Below are 16,375 nucleotides of genomic sequence, written 5' to 3' on the forward strand. Positions count from 1 at the left end.
GTGAGGGATGGGAATTATCATGCTGATTTTGTTTGTGATATCTATTAAACATGAACGGATTTACAAGGACTGAATAAGGGGCAGTTAGTCTTTGGGAGGCTGAACGACCTGCAATTCAGTGTCCATGTGTACCTTTGTCTCCCCCTGCAGGTTACCAGATGTATTGCCGAGGTGATTTCAGATACTCTCTCCAAACCCTCACTGCCTCTCAGTGATGAATGCAGCAAGATTCTCAAAGAAGGTCAGTCAGCCCGTTCCTCCGATACTTTCCTCTGCCCAATCTCTGCCTCTGGCTGTCCGTTTTCTCCCAGTTGTGCAACTTCATGTCTGCTACATGCTCTCTCGGTGTCATACCCTCTCTGTCTCTATTGCTGTGCATACCTTTCGACTATATTTTCATAATCTGCCTGGATCTTTTTCAATCCTTTGCATTTAAGATGGTCACAGTGCTAACTGCAGTATTTATCCCTCCTGCTAGATGAGACAGTTCTGGCTATGGTGCATCATCAGAATCTTCTGAGGGAGCTGGAGGAACTCACACATCACGGTACAGTGACCACGTCAAACTGCTGTGGCGTCGTTTGTGGTGTAAACATCCACCTGCAAACAACTGTAGGATTCTCACCCATCTCTCATTCTCTCTCTCGGGTCCATCTCACACTCTCGTTCCATCTCTTTCTATCTTTTTTCACTCACCATTTATTTGTATCCGTTTTCCTTTCCCCCCTCATTTTATCTATCTACCTATCTATGTCTCTCCCCTTCCCCATCCCCTCAATCTCTTTTCCTTCTCACTATCTTCTTTCTATCCCCTCTCTCTAATTCTTGATCATCTCTCTGCTGTCTCTCTGTCCTCTCTCCCCTCCCTCTCTCCTTCTCTCTCTCTCCTCTCCCTCTCTCCTTCTCTCTCTCCCCTCCCTCTCTCCTTCTCCCTCTCCCCTCCCTCTCTCCTCCCCCTCTCCCCTCCCTCTCTCCTTCTCCCCCTCTCCCCTCCCTCTCTCCTTCTCCCCCTCTCCCCTCCCTCTCTCCTTCTCCCCCTCTCCCCTCCCTCTCTCCTTCTCCCCCTCTCCCCTCCCTCGCTCCTTCTCCCCCTCTCCCCTCCCTCGCTCCTTCTCCCCCTCTCCCCTCCCTCGCTCCTTCTCCCCCTCTCCCCTCCCTCGCTCCTTCTCCCCCTCTCCCCTCCCTCGCTCCTTCTCCCCCTCTCCCCTCCCTCGCTCCTTCTCACCCTCTCCCCTCCCTCGCTCCTTCTCACCCTCTCCCCTCCCTCGCTCCTTCTCACCCTCTCCCCTCCCTCGCTCCTTCTCACCCTCTCCCCTCCCTCGCTCCTTCTTTCTCCCTCTCCCCTCCCTCGCTCCTTCTCTCTCTCTTCTCTCCCCTCCCTCGCTCCTTCTCTCTCTCTTCTCTCCCCTCCCTTGCTCCTTCTCTCTCTCTTCTCTCCCCTCCCTCGCTCCTTCTCTCTCTCTTCTCTCCCCTCCCCTCGCTCCTTCTCTCTCTCTTCTCTCCCCTCCCTCGCTCCTTCTCTCTCTCTTCTCTCCCCTCCCTCGCTCCTTCTCTCTCTCTCCTCCCCTCCCTCGCTCCTTCTCTCTCTCTCTCCCCTCCCTCGCTCCTTCTCTCTCTCTCCCCCCTCCCTCGCTCCTTCTCTCTCTCTCCCCCCTCCCTCGCTCCTTCTCTCTCTCTCCCCCCTCCCTCGCTCCTTCTCTCTCTCTCCCCCCTCCCTCGCTCCTTCTCTCTCCCCCTCCCTCGCTCCTTCTCTCTCTCTCTCCCCTCCCTCTCTCCTTCTCTCTCTCTCCCCCCTCCCTCGCTCCTTCTCTCTCTCTCCCCCTCCCTCGCTCCTTCTCTCTCCCTCTCCCTCGCTCCTTCTCTCTCTCTCCCCTCCCTCTCTCCTTCTCTCTCTCTCTCTCTCCCCTCCTTCTCTCCTTCTCTCTCTCTCTCTCCCCTCCTTCTCTCCTTCTCTCTCTCTCTCTCTCCCCTCCTTCTCTCCTTCTCTCTCTCTCTCTCTCTCTCTCCCCTCCCTCTCTCCTTCTCCCCCTCTCCCCTCCCTCTCTCCTTCTCCCCCCTCCCTCTCTCCTTCTCCCCCCTCCCCCTCTCCTTCTCCCCCCTCCCCTCCCTCGCTCCTTCTCCCCCTCTCCCCTCCCTCGCTCCTTCTCTCCCTCTCCCCTCCCTCGCTCCTTCTCTCTCTCTTCTCTCCCCTCCCTCGCTCCTTCTCTCTCTCTTCTCTCCCCTCCCTCGCTCCTTCTCTCTCTCTCCCCCCTCCCTCGCTCCTTCTCTCTCTCTCCCCCCTCCCTCGCTCCTTCTCTCTCTCTCCCCCCTCCCTCGCTCCTTCTCTCTCTCTCCCCCCTCCCTCGCTCCTTCTCTCTCTCTCTCTCTCTCCCCCCTCCCTCGCTCCTTCTCTCTCTCTCCCCCTCCCTCGCTCCTTCTCTCTCTCTCTCCCCCTCCTTCTCTCCTTCTCTCTCTCTCTCTCCCCTCCTTCTCTCCTTCTCTCTCTCTCTCTCTCCCCTCCTTCTCTCCTTCTCTCTCTCTCTCTCTCCCCTCCTTCTCTCCTTCTCTCTCTCTCTCTCTCCCCTCCTTCTCTCCTTCTCTCTCTCTCTCTCTCCCCTCCTTCTCTCCTTCTCTCTCTCTCTCCCCTCCTTCTCTCCTTCTCTCTCTCTCTCTCTCTCCCCTCCTTCTCTCCTTCTCTCTCTCTCTCTCCCCTCCCTCTCTCTTCTCTCTCTCTCCCCCCTCCCTCTCTCCTTCTCTCTCTCTCTCTCCCCCTCCCTCTCTCCTTCTCTCTCTCTCTTTCTCTCTCTCTCTCTCTCCCCTCCCTCTCTCCTTCTCTCTCTCTCTCTCCCCTCCCTCTCTCCTTCTCTCTCTCTCTCTCCCCTCCCTCTCTCCTTCTCTCTCTCTCTCCCCTCCCTCTCTCCTTCTCTCTCTCTCTCTCTCCCCTCCCTTTCTCCTTCTCTCTCTCCCCTCCCTCTCTCCTTCTCTCCCTCTCTCCCCTCCCTCTCTCCCCTCCCTCTCCCCTCCCTCTCTCCCCTCCCTCCCTCTCTCCCCTCCCTCTCTCTCTCCCCTCCCTCTCTCCCTCCCCTCCCTCTCTCCCTCCCCTCCCTCTCTCCCTCCCCTCCCTCTCTCCCTCCCCTCCCTCTCTCCTTCTCCCCCTCTCCCCTCCCTCGCTCCTTCTCCCCCTCTCCCTCCCTCGCTCCTTCTCCCCCTCTCCCTCCCTCGCTCCTTCTCTCCCTCTCCCCTCCCTCGCTCCTTCTCTCTCTCTTCTCTCCCCTCCCTCGCTCCTTCTCTCTCTCTTCTCTCCCCTCCCTCGCTCCTTCTCGCTCTCTTCTCTCCCCTCCCTCGCTCCTTCTCTCTCTCTCCCCCCTCCCTCGCTCCTTCTCTCTCTCTCCCCCCTCCCTCGCTCCTTCTCTCTCTCTCTCTCCCCCTCCCTCGCTCCTTCTCTCTCTCCCCCTCCCTCGCTCCTTCTCTCTCTCTCCCCTCCCTCGCTCCTTCTCTCTCTCTCTCTCCCCTCCTTCTCTCCTTCTCTCTCTCTCTCTCTCCCCTCCTTCTCTCCTTCTCTCTCTCTCTCCCCTCCTTCCTCCTCTCTCTCTCTCTCTCCCCTCCTTCTCTCCTCTCACACTCTCACTCCCCTCCCTCACTCCATCACTCTCACCCCCCCTCCCTCTCACCATCTCTCTCTCACTCACACCCCACCCTCACTCCATCTCTCACACTCACCCCACCCTCACTCCAACACTCACTCTCTCCCCTCCCTCTCTCCTTCTCTCTCTCTCCCCCCCTCCTCTCTCCCCCCCTCCTCACACCCCCCCTCCTCTCTCCCCCCCTCCTCTCTCCCCCCCTCCTCTCTCCCCCCCTCCACACTCCCCCCCTCCACACTCCCCCCCACCTCACTCCCCCCCCTCCACACTCCCCCCCTCCACTCTCCCCCCCTCCACTCTCCCCCCCTCCTCTCTCCCCCCCTCCTCTCTCCCCCCTCCCCTCTCCCCCCCCTCCTCACTCCCCCCTCCCTCTCTCCTTCTCTCTCTCTCCCCCCTCCCTCTCTCCTTCTCTCTCTCTCCCCCCTCCCTCTCTCCTTCTCTCTCTCTCTCCCCTCCTCTCTCTCTCTCTCCCCTCCCTCTCTCCCCTCCCTCCCTCTCTCCCCACCCTCCCTCTCTCCCCTCCCTCTCTCACTCCCCTCCCTCTCTCACTCCCCTCCCTCTCTCTCTCCCCTCCCTCTCTCTCTCCCCTCCCTCTCACCCTCCCCTCCCTCTCTCCCTCCCCTCCCTCTCTCCTTCTCTCTCTCTCTCTCCCCTCCCTCTCTCCTTCTCTCTCTCTCCCCTCCCTCTCTCCTTCTCTCTCTCTCTCTCTCTCCCCTCCTTCTCTCTCTCTCCCCTCCCTCTCTCCTTCTCTCTCTCCCCCCTCCCTCTCTCCTTCTCTCTCTCTCTCTCCCCTCCCTCTCTCCTTCTCTCTCTCTCTCCCCTCCCTCTCTCCTTCTCTCTCTCTCTCTCTCCCCTCCCTCTCTCCTTCTCTCTCCCCTCCCTCTCTCCTTCTCTCTCTCTCCCCTCCCTCTCTCCCCTCCCTCCCTCTCTCCCCTCCCTCCCTCTCTCCCCTCCCTCCCTCTCTCCCCTCCCTCCTCTCTCCCCTCCCTCTCTCTCTCCCCTCCCTCCCTCTCTCCCCTCCCTCTCTCTCTCCCCTCCTCTCTCTCTCCCCTCCCTCTCTCCCTCCCCTCCCTCTCTCCCTCCCCTCCCTCTCTCCCTCCCCTCCCTCTCTCCCTCCCCTCCCTCTCTCCCTTCCCTCCCTCTCTCCCTCCCCTCCCTCTCTCCTTCTCTCTCTCCCTCCCCTCCCTCTCTCCTTCTCTCTCTCTCCCCTCCCTCTCTCCTTCTCTCTCTCTCTCTCCCCTCCCTCTCCTTCTCTCTCTCTCTCTCCCCTCCCTCTCTCCTTCTCTCTCTCTCTCTCCCCTCCCTCTCTCCTTCTCTCTCTCTCTCTCTCCCCTCCCTCTCTCCTTCTCTCTCTCTCTCTCCCCTCCCTCTCTCCTTCTCTCTCTCTCCCCTCCCTCTCTCCTTCTCTCTCTCTCTCCCTCTCTCCTTCTCTCTCTCTCTCCCTCTCTCCTTCTCTCTCCTTCTCTCTCTCCTCCCTCTCTCCTTCTCTCTCCTTCTCTCTCTCTCTCCCCTCCCTCTCTCCTTCTCTCTCTCTCTCTCCCCTCCCTCTCTCCTTCTCTCTCTCTCCCCTCCCTCTCCCCTCCCTCTCTCTCTCTCCCCTCCCTCTCTCCCCTCCCTCTCTCCCCTCCCTCTCTCCCCTCCCTCTCTCCCCTCCCTCTCTCCCCTCCCTCTCTCCCCTCCCTCTCTCCCCTCCCTCTCTCCCCTCCCTCTCTCCCCTCCCTCTCTCTCTCCCCTCCCCCTCTCCCCTCCCTCGCTCCTTCTCCCCCTCTCTCCCCTCCCTCGCTCCTTCTCTCTCTCTCTTCTCTCCCCTCCCTCGCTCCTTCTCTCTCTCTCCCCCCTCCCTCGCTCCTTCTCTCTCTCCCCCCTCCCTCTCTCCTTCTCTCTCTCTCTCTCTCCCCTCCTTCTCTCCTTCTCTCTCTCTCTCTCTCCCCTCCTTCTCTCCTTCTCTCTCTCTCTCTCTCCCCTCCCTCTCTCCTTCTCCCCCTCTCCCCCCCTCTCTCCTTCTCCCCCCTCCCCTCCCTCGCTCCTTCTCCCCCTCTCCCCTCTCTCGCTCCTTCTCTCTCTCTCTCTCCCCTCCCTCGCTCCTTCTCTCTCTCTCTCCCCTCCCTCGCTCCTTCTCTCTCTCTTCTCTCCCCTCCCTCGCTCCTTCTCTCTCTCTCTCTCTCTCTCCCCCTCCCTCGCTCCTTCTCTCTCTCCCCCCCTCCCTCGCTCCTTCTCTCTCTCCCCCTCCCTCGCTCCTTCTCTCTCCCCCTCCCTCGCTCCTTCTCTCTCCCCCTCCCTCGCTCCTTCTCTCTCCCCCTCCCTCGCTCCTTCTCTCTCTCTCTCCCCTCCCTCTCTCCTTCTCTCTCTCTCTCTCTCCCCTCCTTCTCTCCTTCTCTCTCTCTCTCTCTCCCCTCCTTCTCTCCTTCTCTCTCTCTCTCCCCTCCTTCTCTCCTTCTCTCTCTCTCTCTCTCTCCCCTCCTTCTCTCTCTCTCTCCCCTCCCTCTCTCCTTCTCTCTCTCTCCCCCCTCCTTCTCTCCTTCTCTCTCTCTCTCTCTCCCCTCCTTCTCTCTCTCTCTCTCCCCTCCCTCTCTCCTTCTCTCTCTCTCCCCCCCTCCCTCTCTCCTTCTCTCTCTCTCTCTCCCCCTCCCTCGCTCCTTCTCTCTCCCCCTCCCTCGCTCCTTCTCTCTCCCCCTCCCTCGCTCCTTCTCTCTCTCTCCCCCCTCCCTCTCTCCTTCTCTCTCTCTCTCTCTCCCCTCCTTCTCTCCTTCTCTCTCTCTCTCTCTCCCCTCCTTCTCTCCTTCTCTCTCTCTCTCCCCTCCCTCTCTCCTTCTCTCTCTCTCTCTCCCCTCCCTCTCTCCTTCTCTCTCTCTCCCCTCCCTCTCTCCTTCTCTCTCTCTCCCCTCCCTCTCTCCTTCTCTCTCTCTCCCCTCCCTCTCTCCTTCTCTCTCTCTCTCCCTCTCTCCTTCTCTCTCTCTCTCCCTCTCTCCTTCTCTCTCCTTCTCTCTCTCTCTCCCCTCCCTCTCTCCTTCTCTCTCTCTCTCTCCCCTCCCTCTCTCCTTCTCTCTCTCTCTCCCCTCCCTCTCCCCTCCCTCTCTCTCTCTCCCCTCCCTCTCTCTCTCTCCCCTCCCTCTCTCTCTCTCCCTCTCTCTCTCTCCCCTCCCTCTCTCCCCCCCTCCTCTCCCCCCCTCCTCTCCCCCCCCCTCCTCTCCCCCCCCCTCCTCTCCCCCCCCCTCCTCTCCCCCCCCCTCCTCTCTCCCCCCCTCCTCTCTCCCCCCCTCCTCTCTCCCCCCCTCCTATCTTAAAATGACCTGTCCTCAAGACACTGGTAGAATGATCAAAGGCAGACCTGCATCTTGATAAGGACTTTCATAATCTCAGTATGGTCGTTAGCCAATGAACTTACAGTCCTTGTTGTTATTTAGGGGATCCAGTGAGGTCAGGAGCACCAGCGGCAGGTGACGTGATAATCCATAGTAATGATATTAGTTGGGTAATCAGCATAGTTAATTTGCAGGACAACAAATGCAATGTTAGCATTCATTTCAAGAGGACTAGAATATAAAAGCAAGGATGTAATATTGGGGCTTTATAAAGCACTGGTGAGGCTTCATTTGGAGTATTGGGAGCAGATTTGGACCCTTAGGATGTGCTGACATTGGACAGCATTCAAAGGAGATTCACGAAAAGGATTCCGGGGTTGAAAGGCTTATCGCATGAGGAGCGTTTAATGGCTCTGGGCCTTGACTCAGAAGAACGAGGGGTGACCTAATTCAAATCTATCAACTGTTGAAAGGCTTTGATAGAGTGGATATAGAGAGGATTTGTACTATGGTGGAGGAGTTTAAGACCAAAGGACTCGGGTTCAGAATTCATTTTGAGTGGAGATGAGGAATTTCTTTAGCCAGAGGGTGGTGAATCTGTGGAATTCAATACCACAGGCACCTGTGGAGACCAAGTCATTGGATATATTGAAGGCAGAGGTTGATAGATTCTTTATTAGTCAGGATGTGAAGGGATACTGGGAGAAGGCAGGAGATTGGGGCTGAGAGGGAAAATGGATCAGCCATGATGAAATGGCAGAGCAGACTCAATGGGCCAAATGGCCTAATTCTGCTCCTATGTTTTGTAACTGAAAAACATTAAACTAATTCAAAAGAAGACACTGGAGTCCGAAGTACAGGTCTAACTTCAAGTTTACTTTAAGAGAGGTGCGCATGTGTCACGTGGTAGCGTAATGACATATGCAGGTCACGTACATATGACCTGTAATTATTTCAACAAACAAGAATGCTTAAACAAACGATATTTTTAACCATATAACCATATAACAATTACAGCACAGAAACAGGCCAACTTGGTCCTTCTAGTCCGTGCCGAATGCTTACTCTCACCTAGTCCCACCGACCTGCACTCAGCCCATAACCCTCCATTCCTTTCCCGTCCATATAGCTGTCCAATTTAAGTTTAAATTTCAACATCCAACCTGCCTCAACCACTTCTGCTGGAAGCTCGTTCCACACAGCTACCACTCTCTGAGTAAAGAAGTTTCCCCTCATGTTACCCCTAAACTTTTGCCCTTTAACTCTCAACTCATGTCCTCTTGTTTGAATCTCCCCCACTCTCAATGGAAAAAGCCTATCCACGTCAACTCTATCTATCCCCCTCATAATTTTAAATACCTCTATCAAGTCCCCCCTCAACCTTCTACGCTCCAAAGAATAAAGACCCAACTTGTTCAACCTTTCTCTGTAACTTAGGTGATAAAACCCAGGCAACATTCTAGTGAATCTCCTCTGTACTCTCTCAATTTTATTGCATCTTTCCTTGTTGACCAGAACTGTACAAAATACTCCAAATTTGGCCTTACCAATGCCTTGTACAATTTCAACATTACATCCCAACTCCTATACTCAATGCTCTGATTTATAAAGGCCAGCAAACCAAAAGCTTTCTTCACCACCCTATCCACACGAGATTCCACCTTCAGGGAACTATGCACCATTATTCCTAGATCCCCCTGTTCTACTTCATTCTTCAATGCCCTACCATTTACCATGTATGTCCTATTTTGATTAGCCCTACCAAAATGTAGCACCTCACATTTATCAGATTAAACTCCATTTGCCATCTTTCAGCCCACTCTTCTAACTGGCCTAAATCTCTCTGCAAGCTTTGAAAACCTACTTCATTATCCACAACATCACCTTAGTATCATCTGCATATTTACTAATCCAATTTACCACCCCATCATCCAGATCATTAATATATATGACAAACAACATTGGACCCAGTACAGATCCCTGAGGCACACCACTAGTCACCGGCTTCCAATCTGACAAACAGTTATCCACCACTACTCTCTGGCGTCTCCCATCCAGCCACTGCTGAATCCATTTTACTTCTTCAATATTAATACCTAACGATTGAACCTTCCTAACTAACCTTCCATGTGGAACCTTGTCAAAGGCCTTACTGAAGTCCATATAGACAACATCCACCGCTTTACCGTTGTCAACTTTCCTTGTAATCTCTTCAAAAAATTCAATAAGATTTGTCAAACATGACCTTCCACACATAAATCCATGTTGACTGTTCCTAACCAGACCCTGTCTATCCAGATAATTATATATACCATCTCTAAGAATACTTTCCATCAATTTACCCACCACTGACGTCAAACTCACAGGCCGATAATTGCTAGGTTTACTCCTAGAACCCTTTTTATATTCCTTAAAAGTGCCAGTACTTCCTCTTCTTTAATCATCATAGTTTCCATAACTACCGTACTTGTTTCCCTTACCTTACACAATTCAATATCCTTCTCCTTAGTGAATACCGAAGAAAAGAAATTGTTCAAAATCTCCCCATCTTTTTTGGCTCCGCACACAGCTGTCCACTCTGATTCTCTAAGGGACCAATTTTATCCCTCACTATCCTTTTGCTATTAATGTAACTGTAGAAACCCTTGGGATTTATTTTCACCTTACTTGCCAAAGCAACCTCATATCTTCTTTTAGCTTTTCTAATTTCTTTCTTAAGATTTTTTTCTACGTTCTTTATATTCCTTGAGCACCTCATTTACTCCATACTGCCTATATTTATTGTAGCTCTCTCTCTTTTTCTGAACCAAGTTTCCAACATCCCTTGAAAACCATGGCTCTCTCAAACTTTTAACCTTTCCTTTCAACCTAACAGGAGCATAAAGATCCTGTACCCTCAAAATTTCACCTTTAAATGACCCCCATTTCTCTATTACATCCTTCCCATAAAACAAATTGCCCCAATCCACTCCTTCTAAATCCTTTTGCATCTCCTCAAAGTTAGACTTTCTCCATTCAAAAATCTCAACCTTGGGTCCAGTCCTATCCTTCTCCATAATTATATTGAAATGAAAAGATTTACAAGATTACTCAAATATTACTGAAATATTAAATACACAACAATTAGCGTAATGCTTTGTAGAGCCAGCTGTAAGGTGGATGTTCATTTCTCTCTGCTGCCCATGAGATGTTTGTACATTCTCATGTTGGTTTCCTCCAGGTGCTCTGGTTTCCTCCTACATTCCAAAAACGTACGTGTTAGGCTTAGTAAGCTGTGGACATGGTATGTTGGTGCAACACTTGTGGGCTCCCTCCTGAGCATCTTGGACTGTGGTTGTTGACACAAACAATGCATTTCACTGTTGGTATACATCTGACAAATAAAGCTTAGCTCTTTGCTGGCCACAGGACATCAGGAAGAAATGGCTCACTCTTCCTCAAGATAAAAAGCAGGAAATCCTCCATATTCAGAGACTTGGAATAAGATGCCTTGATATGAGCCCTTTCAGACTGCAACATTACCACCCCATCCCACCAAATTCTGGGCTGGAGTGGGACTTGAACCCACAGCCTCCTGCCTCAGAGGCAGGAATCCTGTCAACGAGCCACATTTCTCAGTCAGGCTTAGTCAATCTGGTGTAGAACCGATAACGTGATAATGGCATCTGGCAGGAGAGCAGCTAGTTGAGGCAATGTTGAGGACTTCAAGACAAACTAGCCCAATGATGGGGGCCAGTGCCTGTGGGACTGGTCAGTGAACTGGATGGGAGCCTTTATCAAGGCCAAGTTTCCTGACAGTAGTCCACCAGCTGATGAACCCAAAGGAATGTGTTGCAGGAGTTGCCAGTCAGTGTTGAACTCAGCGTAAGACTGCTTTAGGGACTCCAGCTCCGAAATTTTCCTCTGGCTTTACTCTCAAAGCCTCCCCCATGTGTGGGTACAGCCAGAAGGCAGTGGAGGTTTGGGATCAGAGTTTTCCTTCTCCTAGATGAGCTGCCAACCACGGCTGACGAGCCCCGTCTGCCTGAAGTGACTGGTTTTAAGGCACCAGTAACCCGCCTTTGCTCCTTCTCCTGTCAGTAGAAATGATTCTGCTGGGCTTGGTAACTAAGCCGCATATAAAGGACAGGACTGGACTTGGGTTGTCAGGGACTATTTGAGGTGCATGTCATTGGGAGCATTTAATAGGTAGCGGGAGCTTGCCACCCCCAGCTATAAAAACCTCAAGGAACCTGTCATCACTTTCCATCTAATCCTTGGTTCGCAATTCCTCCAGGGTCCCTCCTACTTATTCTATCTCGTCCCCTCACTATTTTATATCCTGATTAGACCGTGTAATAGGAACAGAATTAGGCTAATTGGCCCATCGAGTCTTCTCCACAACTTTTTCCCCACCCTACCCCATTCTCCTACCTTCTCCCCCTGTCCTTTGATGTCCTTACTAATTAAGAAGCTATCAATCTATTAAAACTCCTCTCAACAAACTGCCCTAATTTATCCCATCTTTCCTCATGGCAACATCCTCGAACGTTTTAACCCTTGTGTTTCTTGTCCACAGGAGAGAGTTCAGCCAAGCAAAGGTCTCTCAATGGCGACAAGAAGTGGAACTACCCGATGGCAGGAGTCACAGAGTGGAATGAGGCAGAGAATTTGGAGAAGAGGGATGAAAAGGGGGAAGATCTCAATGGCCAAGGAGGATCCCATGTGAAGAAGGATCTCCTTTCAAAGGAAGAGGAAGACATGGTGCAATACAGGAAAAGCAAAGAGCAGAACAAGAAAAGCGAAGAGCCGAACATGGAGGAACAACACGAAGACAAGGAAGCTGTCAACAGTAAAGATGACACCAAGGCAGTGGTCCATGCAAGCAAGGAAGAGGTTGTTGGTAAAGACAAAGAAAGTTCTGAGAGGAGGCATGGTGAGTCATCTGAGGAGGATCAAAGTTCTAGTGAGGTTGGGCAAGAGGAACGTGACCTCCTCAAGATCGATGAGCTCCTCAAGAAGATCGCCAAGCAGGAACTGGGAAACAAGCAAGGAGGGAAGAAACACTGGGGTGGAGGGAAAGATGATCGCAGCACGGGGAACGAGCACGGACCACTGAGTGTTGAGAAGCGAGTTCAGGAGAATGCCAGTGATGAAGAGACTGATCAGTTTGAAGCAGGGCAGAAAGGGATGAAGATGCTGGAGGTCGGAACCCACCTGCAGGGAGAGGGTAGCAAGCAATCCCTCGAGCAACAGGAGATCGAGGATAAGAGACACCATCACTTTAGCGTGGACTTGAAGAAGAGACACGAGGGTGAGATTGAACAGGAGTGGAAGAGGAACCGTGATTTGGAAAGCAGCAAAGAAGAGGATAGTGAGGATGAAGAGGAGGAGGGAGAGGAAGAAGAAAAGAGAGTGAAATATGAGGTTGGTAAAAATAGGTTTTCTCCATTTCCCCAGGTGATGGTGATGGTTATAGAGTATAGAACACTGCAGCACAGAAACACGCCCTTCGGCCTATCTATCTGTGCTGAACTGTTACTCTTCCTAGTTCCATTCACTTGCACCTGGACTATAGCCCCCCCCATACCCTTCCCATCCATGTACCTATCCAAGCTTCTCTTAAATGTTGCATTTGAACCCGTATCCACCTCTTCTGCTGATAACACGTACTACATGCACACCACTCTTTAAGTGAAGAAATTCCTTGTCATGTTCTCTTTAAATATTTGACCTTTCTCCCATAACCTATGACCTTTAGTTCTAGTCTCACCCAACCCCAGTGGAAATAGCTTGCCTGCATTTACCCTTAATATAATTTTAAACCCCTACCTATAATTTTGTATACTACTATCAAATCTCCCCTCAATCTTCTACATTCCAGGGGAGAAAGTCGTAACCTATAACTCAGGTCCTCAAGTCCCAGCAACATGCTTGTAAATTTTCTCTGCACTCTTTCAAGCTTATTGACATCTTTTCTGTAGACAGGTGATCACAACTGCACACAATACTCCAAATTTGGCCTCACCAAACTTCGACATAACATCCCATCTCCTGTACTGAAGGCTTTGATTTATGAAGGCCAATATGCCAAAAAGCTTACAACCCTATCTATCTATGATGACACTTCTGAGGAATTATGGATCTGTATTGCCATGTCCCTGTGTAAGTCCTGCCCTGTCTAGTCCACAATACAAGGCACACAATAAGATTCAAAGTTCAAACGTTCAAAGTATATTCTCAAGAGGTGGGGTGGCGTTGCTGGTTAAAGATGAGATTAACGCAATAGAAAGGAAGGACATAAGCCAGGAAGATGTGGAATCGATATGGGTAGAGCTGCGTAACACTAAGGGGCAGAAGACGCTGGTGGGAGTTGTGTACAGGCCACCTAACAGTAGTAGTGAGGTCGGAGATGGTATTAAACAGGAAATTAGAAATGTGTGCAATAAAGGAACAGCAGTTATAATGGGTGACTTCAATCTACATGTAGATTGGGTGAACCAAATTGGTAAAGGTGCTGAGGAAGAGGATTTCTTGGAATGTATGCGGGATGGTTTTCTGAACCAACATGTTGAGGAACCAACTAGAGAGCAGGCTATTCTAGACTGGGTTTTGAGCAATGAGGAAGGGTTAATTAGCAATCTTGTCGTGAGAAGCCCCTTGGGTAAGAGTGACCATAATATGGTGGAATTCTTCATTAAGATGGAGAGTGACATAGTTAACTCAGAAACAAAGGTTCTGAACTTAGGGGTAACTTTGAAGGTATAAGACGTGAATTAGCTAAGATAGACTGGCAAATGACACTTAAAGGATTGACGGTGGATATGCAATGGCAAGCATTTAAAGGTTGCATGGATGAACTACAACAATTGTTCATCCCAGTTTGGCAAAAGAATAAATCAAGCAAGGTAGTGCACCCGTGGCTGACAAGAGAAATTAGGGATAGTATCAATTCCAAAGAAGAAGCATACAAATTAGCCAGAAAAAGTGGCTCACCTGAGGACTGGGAGAAATTCAGAGTTCAGCAGAGGAGGACAAAGGGCTTAACTAGGAAGGGGAAAAAAGATTATGAGAGAAAACTGGCAGGGAACATAAAAACTGACTGTAAAAGCTTTTATAGATATGTAAAAGGGAAAAGACTGGTAAAGACAAATGTAGGTCCCCCACAGACAGAAACAGGTGAATTGATTATGGGGAGCAAGGACATGGCAGACCAATTGAATAACTACTTTGGTTCTGCCTTCACTAAGGAGGACATAAATAATCTTCCAGAAATAGTAGGGGACAGAGGGTCCAGTGAGATGGAGGAACTGAGCGAAATACATGTTAGTAGGGAAGTGGTGTTGGGTAAATTGAAGGGATTAAAGGCAGATAAATCCCCAGGGCCAGATGGTCTGCATCCCAGAGTGCTTAAGGAAGTAGCCCAAGAAATAGTGGATGCATTAGTGATAATTTTTCAAAACTCGTTAGATTCTGGACTAGTTCCTGAGGATTGGAGGGTGGCTAATGTAACCCCACTTTTTAAAAAAGGAGGGAGAGAGAGACCGGGGAATTATAGACCGGTTAGCCTAACATCGGTGGTGGGGAAACTGCTGAAGTCAGTTATCAAAGATGTGATAATAGCACACTTGGAAAGCGGTGAAATCATCGGACAAAGTCAGCATGGATTTGTGAAAGGAAAATCATGTCTGACGAATCTCATAGAATTTTTTGAGGAAGTAACTAGTAGAGTGGATAGGGGAGAACCAGTGGATGTGGTATATTTGGATTTTCAGAAGGCTTTTGACAAGGTCCCACACAGGAGTTTAGTGTGCAAACTTAAAGCACACGGTATTGGGGGTAAGGTATTGGTGTGGGTGGAGAGTTGGTTAGCAGACAGGAAGCAAAGAGTGGGAATAAACGGGACCTTTTCAGAATGGCAGGCGGTGACTAGTGGGGTATCGCAAGGCTCAGTGCTGGGACCCCGGTTGTTTACAATATATATTAATGACTTGGATGAGGGGATTAAATGCAGCATCTCCAAGTTTGCGGCTGTCACGAAGCTGGGCGGCAGTGTTAGCTGTGAGGAGGATGCTAAGAGGATGCAGGGTGACTTGGATAGGTTGGGTGAGTGGGCAAATTCATGGCAGATGCAATTTAATGTGGATAAGTGTGAAGTTATCCACTTTGGTGGCAAAAATAGGAAAACAGATTATTATCTGAATGGTGGCCGATTAGGAAAAGGGGAGGTGCAACGAGACCTGGGTGTCATTATACACCAGTCATTGAAAGTGGGCATGCAAGTACAGCAGGCGGTGAAAAAGGCGAATGGTATGCTGGCATTTATAGCAAGAGGATTTGAGTACAGGAGCAAGGAGGTACTACTGCAGTTGTACAAGGCCTTGGTGAGACCACACCTGGAGTATTGTGTGCAGTTTTGGTCTCCTAATCTGAGGAAAGACATCCTTGCCATAGAGGGAGTACAAAGAAGGTTCACCAGATTGATTCCTGGGATGGCAGGACTTTCATATGAAGAAAGACTGGATGAACTGGGCTTGTACTCGTTGGAATTTAGAAGATTGAGGGGGGGATCTGATTGAAACGTATAAAATCCTAAAGGGATTGGACAGGCTAGATGCAGGAAGATTGTTCCCGATGTTGGGGAAGTCCAGAACAAGGGGTCACAGTTTGAGGATAAAGGGGAAGCCTTTTAGGACCGAGATTAGGAAAAGCTTCTTCACACAGAGAGTGGTGAATCTGTGGAATTCTCTGCCACAGGAAACAGTTGAGGCCAGTTCATTGGCTATATTTAAGAGGGAGTTAGATATGGCCCTTGTGGCTACGGGGGTCAGGGGGTATGGAGGGAAGACTGGGGCGGGGTTCTGAGTTGGATGATCAGCCATGATCATAATAAATGGCGGTGCAGGCTCGAAGGGCCGAATGGCCTACTCCTGCACCTATTTTCTATGTTTCTATGATATGTATCTGTTACCATCCACTGCCTTTAGATTCATGTTCTTGCAGACTTCTACAGGGAAAAAAGAAATGGAATAGAATTTATGAAGAACTATACATAAAGACTGACAAAGAACTAGTGTTCAAAAGAAAACAGACTGCAAATAAAAACAATACCGGGAGCATCAGTTGTCAGAGTCCTGGAAAGCGAGTTTACAGATCAGGGAATCAGTTCATTTGGCACATTGGCCTTTATTAATCGAAGTATTGAGTTAAGAGCTGGGATGTTATGATGAGGTTGTATAAGGCATTGGTGAGGCTGAATCTGGAGTATTGTATTCAGTTTTGGTCACCAAGTTGCAGGAAGGATATAAATAAGGTTGAAAGAGTGCAGAGAAGGTTTACAAGGATGTTGCCGGGACTTGAGAAACTCAGTTACAGAGAAAGGTTGAACAGGTTAGGACTTTATTCCCTGGAGTGTAGAAGAATGAGGGGAGATTTGATAGAGGTATATAAAATTATGATGGGTATAGATAGAGT

General features: G+C 50.6%; 1 protein-coding gene across 1 annotated transcript in view; it reads left to right on the top strand.

Moving 5' to 3' along the window:
• Window positions 1-150: 150 nt before the first annotated feature.
• The window catches only part of LOC140193174 (uncharacterized), a gene marked incomplete at its 5' end in the record, with an annotated part of 30,247 nt that continues 14,022 nt past the window's right edge, over window positions 151-16,375 (top strand). The window contains 3 exons of the mRNA XM_072250569.1: window positions 151-241; window positions 479-547; window positions 11,481-12,328. Coding sequence (XP_072106670.1) covers window positions 151-241; window positions 479-547; window positions 11,481-12,328 — 1,008 coding nt within the window. The remainder of the gene's footprint in view (window positions 242-478; window positions 548-11,480; window positions 12,329-16,375) is intronic.

Source organism: Mobula birostris, unplaced genomic scaffold (genome assembly GCF_030028105.1).
Source record: "Mobula birostris isolate sMobBir1 unplaced genomic scaffold, sMobBir1.hap1 scaffold_4139, whole genome shotgun sequence".
Classification (NCBI taxonomy): domain Eukaryota; kingdom Metazoa; phylum Chordata; class Chondrichthyes; order Myliobatiformes; family Myliobatidae; genus Mobula; species Mobula birostris.